The sequence below is a fragment of the Trachurus trachurus genome, assembly GCF_905171665.1.
Source record: "Trachurus trachurus genome assembly, chromosome: 7".
NCBI classification, from domain to species: Eukaryota; Metazoa; Chordata; class Actinopteri; order Carangiformes; family Carangidae; genus Trachurus; species Trachurus trachurus.
The window spans coordinates 17,536,241-17,544,970 of NC_139901.1; the positions used below are offsets into that span (position 1 = coordinate 17,536,241).

The following is an 8,730-nucleotide window of genomic DNA, read 5'->3' on the forward strand; positions in this document are numbered from 1 at the left end:
CCAGTGTCCTTTACCCAAGTAACATTGGAAATTATTTGAAAGCCCCACTTACCCTTTTCTTGCAGCCATTCTTGCAACCAAGTGAAGATCGTCCAGTGAACGTCGAGGAGGCAATCAACAGGGAAAATCTCATTTGCGCATGCGCTGACGCATTGGATCGTTACCAACTAACTATTGTAAATTTATATGCAAAAATTTAAAAAAGTAACTATCAAATTAAAATGTAATTGAATAATTAATGTATTTATGAATTAAAGTGATGTTATTCTATGTAGTAGGCTAGACCTTTGTTGTTGCCAAAACAATTATAAGATACAGCTAAAGCTAAAGATGCAACTTTGACGCTTAATTTCTCCAAAATGATACAGTCATATGTTTGATAATGACTGAGGAAGTAGCCAGGGTGGACCTGAAGTCAACTGTACCAAGTATTGACCGAACTTATGCACCATGTTGATGTTACTGTACAGTAAAAATGGCGTATAAGGCCTTTTTTCCTGTTTAAAAGAAGCTACAGATGCAACTTTGAGGCTTAATTTCTCCAAAATGATACAGTAAAAATGTTTAATAATGACTGAGGGAGTAGTCAGGGTGGTCCTGAAGTCAACTGTACCAACCATTGCCTGAACTTATGGACCAAAGTGATGTTATAGTACAGTAAATAAAGAGTATAAGGCATTTTTCCTTTAAAAAAAATCAAAAAATGCAACTTTGAGGCTTAATTTTTCCAAAATGATACAGTAAAAATGTTTGATAATGACTGAGGGAATAGTCAGGGTGGTCCTGAAGTCAACTGTACCAACCTTTGTCTGAACTTATGGACCAAAGTGTTGTTATTCTACAGTAAATATGAAGTATTAGACCTTTTTGTCATGTTTAAAAAAAGCAAAAAATGCAACTTTGAGGCTTAATTTTTCCAGAATTATACAGTAAAAATGTTTGACATTGAGTGAGGGAGTAGCCAGGGTGGTCCTGAAGTCAACTGTACCAACCATTGCCTGAACTTATGGACCAAAGTGATGTTATAGTACAGTAGATAAAGAGTATAAGGCCTTTTCCCCTTTAAAAAACAAAAACAAAAAATCAAAAAAATGCAACTTTGAGGCTTAATTTTTCCAAAATGATACAGTAAAAATGTTTGATAATGACTGAGGAAGTAGTCAGGGTGGTCCTGAAGTCAACTGTACTAACCTTTGTCTGAACTTATGGACCAAAGTGTTGTTATTGTACAGTAAATATGGAGTATACGGCCTTTTTTCCTTTAAAAAAAAAAAAATCAAAAAATGCAACTTTGAGGCTTCATTTCTCCAAAATGATACAGTAAAAATGTTTGATAATGACTGAGGAAGTAGCCAGGATGGTCTTGAAGTCAACTGTACCAACCATTGCCTGAACTTATGGACCAAAGTGATGTTATAGTACAGTAAATAAAGAGTATAAGGCCTTTTTTCCTCCAAAAAAAGAAAAAAAAATCAAAAAATGCAACTTTGAGGCTTAATTTCTCCAAAATGATACAGTAAAAATGTTTGATAATGACTGAGGGAGTAGTCAGGGTGGTCCTGAAGTCAACTGTACTAAGTATTGACCGAACTTATGGACCAACGTGATGTTACTGTACAGTAAAAATTGAGTATAATGCATTTTTTCCTGTTTATAAGAAGCTAAAGATGCAACTTTGAGGCTTAATTTCTCCAAAATGATACAGTAAAAATGTTTGATAATGACAGAGGAAGTAGCCAGGGTGGTCTTGAAGTCAACTGTACCAACCATTGCCTGAACTTATGGACCAAAGTGATGTTATAGTACAGTAAATAAAGAGTATAAGGCATTTTTTCCTTAAAAAAAACAACAAAAAAAATCAAAAAATGCAACTTTGAGGCTTAATTTCTCCAAAATGATACAGTAAAAATGTTTGATAATGACTGAGGGAGTAGTCAGGGTGGTCCTGAAGTCAACTGTACCAACCTTTGTCTGAACTTATGGACAAAAGTGTTGTTATTGTACAGTAAATATGGAGTATTAGACCTTTTTGTCATGTTTTAAAAAAGCAAAAAATGCAACTTTGAGGCTTAATTTTTCCAAAATTATACAGTAAAAATGTTTGATAATGACTGTGGAAGTAGCCAGGGTGGTCCTGAAGTCACCTGTACCAAGTATTGCCAGAACTTATGGGCCAAAGTCATGTTATTGTACAGTAAAAATGGAGTATGAGGCACTTTTCCCGTAAAGAAAAAAACAAAAAAACTAGAGATGCAACTTTGAGGCTTAATTTCTCCAAAATGATACAGTAAAATTGTTTGATAATGACTGTGGAAGTAGCCAGGGTGGTCCTGAAGTCACCTGTACCAAGTATTGCCAGAACTTATGGGCCAAAGTCATGTTATTGTACAGTAAAAATGGAGTATGAGGCACTTTTCCCGTAAAGAAAAAAACAAAAAAACTAGAGATGCAACTTTGAGGCTTAATTTCTCCAAAATGATACAGTAAAATTGTTTGATAATGACTGTGGAAGTAGCCAGGGTGGTCCTGAAGTCACCTGTACCAAGTATTGCCAGAACTTATGGGCCAAAGTCATGTTATTGTACAGTAAAAATGGAGTATAAGGCATTTTTCCTGTTTAAAAAAAAATGAGATGCAACTTTGAGGCTTAATTTCTCCAAAATGATACAGTAAAATTGTTTGATAATGACTGTGGAAGTAGCCAGGGTGGTCCTGAAGTCACCTGTACCAAGTATTGCCAGAACTTATGGGCCAAAGTCATGTTACTGTACAGTAAAAATGGAGTATGAGGCACTTTTCCCGTAAAGAAAAAAACAAAAAAAACTAGAGATGCAACTTTGAGGCTTAATTTCTCCAAAATTATACAGTAAAATTGTTTGATAATGACTGAGGAAGTAGCCAGGGTGGTCCTGAAGTCACCTGTACCAAGTATTGCCAGAACTTATGGGCCAAAGTCATGTTATTGTACAGTAAAAATGGAGTATAAGGCATTTTTCCTGTTTAAAAAAAACTGAGATGCAACTTTGAGGCTTAATTTCTCCAAAATGATACAGTAAAATTGTTTGATAATGACTGTGGAAGTAGCCAGGGTGGTCCTGAAGTCACCTGTACCAAGTATTGCCAGAACTTATGGGCCAAAGTCATGTTACTGTACAGTAAAAATGGAGTATGAGGCACTTTTCCCGTAAAGAAAAAAACAAAAAAAACTAGAGATGCAACTTTGAGGCTTAATTTCTCCAAAATTATACAGTAAAATTGTTTGATAATGACTGAGGAAGTAGCCAGGGTGGTCCTGAAGTCACCTGTACCAAGTATTGCCAGAACTTATGGGCCAAAGTCATGTTATTGTACAGTAAAAATGGAGTATAAGGCATTTTTCCTGTTTAAAAAAAACTGAGATGCAACTTTGAGGCTTAATTTCTCCAAAATGATACAGTAAAATTGTTTGATAATGACTGTGGAAGTAGCCAGGGTGGTCCTGAGTCACCTGTACCAAGTATTGCCAGAACTTATGGGCCAAAGTCATGTTATTGTACAGTAAAAATGGAGTATGAGGCACTTTTCCCGTAAAGAAAAAAACAAAAAAAACTAGAGATGCAACTTTGAGGCTTAATTTCTCCAAAATTATACAGTAAAATTGTTTGATAATGACTGAGGAAGTAGCCAGGGTGGTCCTGAAGTCACCTGTACCAAGTATTGCCAGAACTTATGGGCCAAAGTCATGTTATTGTACAGTAAAAATGGAGTATAAGGCATTTTTCCTGTTTAAAAAAAACTGAGATGCAACTTTGAGGCTTAATTTCTCCAAAATGATACAGTAAAATTGTTTGATAATGACTGTGGAAGTAGCCAGGGTGGTCCTGAAGTCACCTGTACCAAGTATTGCCAGAACTTATGGGCCAAAGTCATGTTATTGTACAGTAAAAATGGAGTATAAGGCATTTTTCCTGTTTAAAAAAAACTGAGATGCAACTTTGAGGCTTAATTTCTCCAAAATGATACAGTAAAATTGTTTGATAATGACTGTGGAAGTAGCCAGGGTGGTCCTGAAGTCACCTGTACCAAGTATTGCCAGAACTTATGGGCCAAAGTCATGTTACTGTACAGTAAAAATGGAGTATGAGGCACTTTTCCCGTAAAGAAAAAAACAAAAAAAACTAGAGATGCAACTTTGAGGCTTAATTTCTCCAAAATTATACAGTAAAATTGTTTGATAATGACTGAGGAAGTAGCCAGGGTGGTCCTGAAGTCACCTGTACCAAGTATTGCCAGAACTTATGGGCCAAAGTCATGTTATTGTACAGTAAAAATGGAGTATAAGGCATTTTTCCTGTTTAAAAAAAACTGAGATGCAACTTTGAGGCTTAATTTCTCCAAAATTATACAGTAAAATTGTTTGATAATGACTAAGGAAGTAGCCAGGGTGGTCCTGAAGTCACCTGTACCAAGTATTGCCAGAACTTATGGGCCAAAGTCATGTTACTGCACAGTAAAAATGGAGTATAAGGCTCTTTTCCTGTTTAAAATTCATAAGGCCCTGTTAGGTAGGTACACGGGAACACACACACACACACACACACACACACACACACACACACACACACACACACACACACACACACGGGGGAACACACGCGCGCGCGCGCACACACACACGGGAAAACACACACACACACACACACACACACACACACACACACACACACACACACACACACACACACACACACACACACACACACCTTGCCTTTGTATTATCCGCGTCTTACTTTGAAAACCGGAAGTCATCTCGCTTGGTTCTGAACTAGCGTTAGCTTCGTCAGTGGACTCGGAGAATTTACCGTAAGTTCTATGATACGGGCGCAGTTCAAATGTTTGTGCGGCTGGCTTGACTCCGCGAGGAAGAACGACGGCTCACTTGACCGCAGTAATAAACTAATAGGCTACTATGATTTTAAAAACGTTGACAGTTGTTGTTTGAGACTGAGTTATTGGATCTATTGGACTATAGCACTATTCTGTCCGTTTCTTAAGAAGATAAGACACTGTGCTTTACCTTTATTTTAACTCTTGCCTAAAACCATTCATGATCTATTCTATTCTATTCTATTCTATTCTATTCTATTCTATTCTATTCTATTCTATTCTATTCTATTGTGGTTAAATATAATGTTTCCAGATTCTGCAGCCTTGACATTATACGCTCCTTGGTCTCCAGGCTGTAATCTCCAAGTTTTGGCACGTGCTCCGCGTAGACCGGAGAAGACTGTGCGCGAACGGCACGCGGACAGATGTGCCTGCCTCCCTCCTCCTCTTCCCCCCTCCTCCCCCTCCTCCTTTGAGCGGCTCCCGCGCCGGGATGATTGACACGGAGCAGTTCACAGAGCCAATCAGAGAGCGCTCCGCTTATTTGCATAAAGTGGCCGCATGCCATTGGCCTGGTGTGTGCTGCTGCTGCAAACCGCCTCGCGTGCCATTACAGATGTCCTCTCCTTGGAGGCGCGAGAGGAGTCTCAAAAATAGATAAAAATGTGTGGGCTGTTTGTTTTCATGTCGAGCCAAGAGAAGGGTTTATGCTTAAAACAAATAAACATTGTTGTTATTAGTCACAGCGGGCCATTTACAACTCTGAGAGGTGGGCACACGTTTGAAGAGAAAAATACATACACGTTGTGGGTTTATTTTGGGATGCACACAGCAGCGACCTCCCACTTTATTCCTATATTACTGCAATGACTATATGCATATTTATACACAGCCATAAATAAGCCTAATTAATCATCACTTGTTTTAATTAAAACACAGATTTGTAGTTCGTCCTCAGTCAGAAATGGGATAGGCCACTGGCTGCACCGTAAAGAAAAATAAAAAATAAAAAAAACTTTATCAGTGCACACTCCACATTCTTCCCGTAGCTACACACAAACACACCAGCAGTGTAGCACTTTTAACGAGCAAGAAGCAAAGTTGGAGGCAAACATCGAGCCCCCACCACCACCACCCCTCCTCCTCCTCCTCCTCCTCCTGCCGCCTTATCACTTCACAGCCCGGCCGCCGCTGCTGCTGCTGCTGCTGCTCTCGCTCCGCTTTGTTGTTTGTCCCTGCAGGGCTGATTGAGCAGCGCGTGACTGACGGCCCGCGGGGGTGTTGTCCAATCAGCGCTCTGCCCCGCGTCCAATGGGTGAGTCCTCTCTGCGATTGGCTGAGGCGAGTGTGGGAAAGAATGCAGAGAGGGTTTCACACGAACTGGGAGCACGCGAGCCGTCTATAAATACCGCCGCTGGCTCGTGGCGGAGAGCAGAAGCGGAGGTTCGCTCGCGCGGTGTAACACACGCTCCTGCGCTCAGGTGACAGATCTGTGATAACAAACGCAAACCGATCGGTGGACTCAACTGCCAGGCAGTGCAGCGGCTCCCAGTGAATTTCTGAAACTTTTTTTCCTTCAAAACATTAAATCTCCCAGCGGGTTTCCACAAAAAGGATTTACTTTGTTTACGCCTTTTTCTCCGGTTTGATCAACAATGCCAGCTGACACTATGGAAAAGCAGACGGCATCCCCGATTGCCGGTGCCCCTGCAAACGGATCACACACACCGGACAAACCGAAAAATGCCAGCGAGCATAGAAAAGTAAGGATTGTTTTTGTTTTTTTGGTTTTTACATTTTCATCTCTATTGGGCCTTCTTAAAATTGCATGAGTTTGTAATAAGTGCACATGTTTATTTTTATAAAGTGACATTACATCTGTTCTGTGCCTGCTGAACAGGAACTTATGGTAGAATTGTTTATTCTTTGCAGTCATCCAAACCCATTATGGAAAAACGCCGGAGAGCAAGAATTAACGAAAGCCTTGGACAGCTCAAGACACTCATCCTGGACGCACTAAAAAAAGATGTAAGTCAAGATGAATGTTGATGCTTTCACACATCATCTCCACTGTGATTTATGTCGTTTTAATGGGTACTACCTTGAATGCAAACTCAACTTTTTATTTTCTTGTTGTCTCCCCACAGAGCTCCAGACACTCCAAGTTGGAAAAAGCAGACATCCTAGAGATGACAGTGAAGCACCTGAGGAACCTGCAGCGCGTACAGATGAGCGGTAAGTTTTCTATAGAAGTGTGTCAGAGACATTATGAGGTCAATGCGTAGCTGCTGAAAGTCACGAAGCTCCAAACGCGTCTCTAATATGCTGTTTTTTCTCTCTCTCTCTCTCTCCTCCCCTCAGCAGCGCTCTCAGCAGATGCCACCGTCCTGAGTAAATACAGAGCCGGATTCAACGAGTGCATGAACGAGGTCACCCGCTTCCTGTCCACCTCCGAGGGGGTGAACACGGAGGTGAGATCCAGGCTCCTGAACCACCTGTCCAGCTGCATGGGCCAGATGATGTCCATGAACTACCCACAGCAGGCCCCGTCCCAGCAGGCGCACCTGGCCCAGCCTCTCCATGTGCAGCTCCCCTCCACTCTGCCCATCAGCGGCGCCGCCATGAGCTCCAAACTCAGCCCCGCCGAGGCCGTCTCCCCCAAGGTCTTCGGTGGGTTTCAGCTGGTGCCCGCAACCGATGGACAGTTCGCCTTTTTGATCCCTAACCCGGCCTTTGCCTCCGCCACAGCCCCCGTCATCCCCCTTTACACGAACGCAGGAGTGCCCGTAGCGGTGAACGCCAGCCCGGTGCACGGCAGCTCAGCGCCCACAGCAGCATCTCCAGTCCACGGGATGACGTCCTTTTCCGGGGGCTCTCAGGCGGTCAGTCCGGTGGGGGTCAGCACCGGCTCGGAGAGCAGCGAGCCCGTGTGGCGACCCTGGTAGCTGGTCGGTGGACAAGAGACTCATTTGAACCCAGTTTGCATCACTTTTTCCAGTTCTGACATTAAACTGACTGCACACACAACTGTTGCTGGGGTTGAAGCTGTGACTTTTCCCGCTGTGGAATGGCAACTAACCACTTATACCCCCTCCTTAGTTCTCATTGTTTCGTTTTATGGAACAGGGGTTGTCTTTATGTGGCACATGTTTTGAAAAAATATATATATAGTTTATTGTCTGATTCCAATATTTGGATGTCGGTGATAAACACCCTGTACATGCAGAAGAATTAGAGGAAACTTTTGTTATAAAGTACTTTTTATGAAAAGGTTTTTAGTTTTGTACAGAGTTGTTATGGATTGTTATACCAAAGCTGTGTTTTATATTCTTTGTTGTTTTGTGTTGAAAAGAAAAAAAAACCTGAAGTTGGGTGATGGCCCATTGTTTTAATAAATTACTTTTCAGAAATGAATGCCTTGTTCACAGCCTGTTTCTATTGTTGCACTTAGGGGGTGGAAAAGATTATATGCAACAAAATGCCTTGCATACAATCTTTGTGGCCGTGCGTAAAAGACACATATAGGCTATAGGTGCAGCAGGAGAATGTGACTTATGAACATACTCACAACTGTAGCCAAAATGAAGCTGCAAACCATGTTTATGTTCCTAATATAAACTCCAAATATCAATGAATCTACTAAATTTTAAGTGGCCACCTTGTCACCAGTTTGGCGGGAGCTTCTTACATCTGGCTCACTGCAGAATGGTTCAGGGGGACAATGGGGGTGTATTTTTCTATTGCTATAAAGGTAATTAAAAGTTTGAAAAGAGTCTCATCCTGTATGCAGCGGGAGCTTTAAGAAGTCTTAAACCCTATTCATGAGCCTGGGAAATGCGCTCAGGGGTTAATGTCACTAACAGA

At 41.3% G+C, this 8,730-nt stretch overlaps 1 protein-coding gene across 2 annotated transcripts; it reads left to right on the forward strand.

Moving 5' to 3' along the window:
* The first annotated feature begins 6,311 nt into the window (after positions 1-6,311).
* Positions 6,312-8,231, forward strand: her9 (hairy-related 9). Of its 2 annotated transcripts, none has more exons than XM_083974978.1 (4): positions 6,312-6,629; positions 6,799-6,894; positions 7,014-7,101; positions 7,231-8,231. In XM_083974978.1, exons 1-4 carry the CDS (start codon positions 6,522-6,524, stop codon positions 7,809-7,811), a joined length of 873 nt encoding a protein of 290 aa, XP_083831104.1. In that variant the 5' UTR covers positions 6,312-6,521; the 3' UTR covers positions 7,812-8,231. The 2 variants fall into 2 exon arrangements, with proteins under 2 accessions (XP_083831104.1, XP_083831103.1); XM_083974977.1 differs by having other exon boundaries at positions 7,228-8,230.
* Positions 8,232-8,730: the final 499 nt, after the last annotated feature.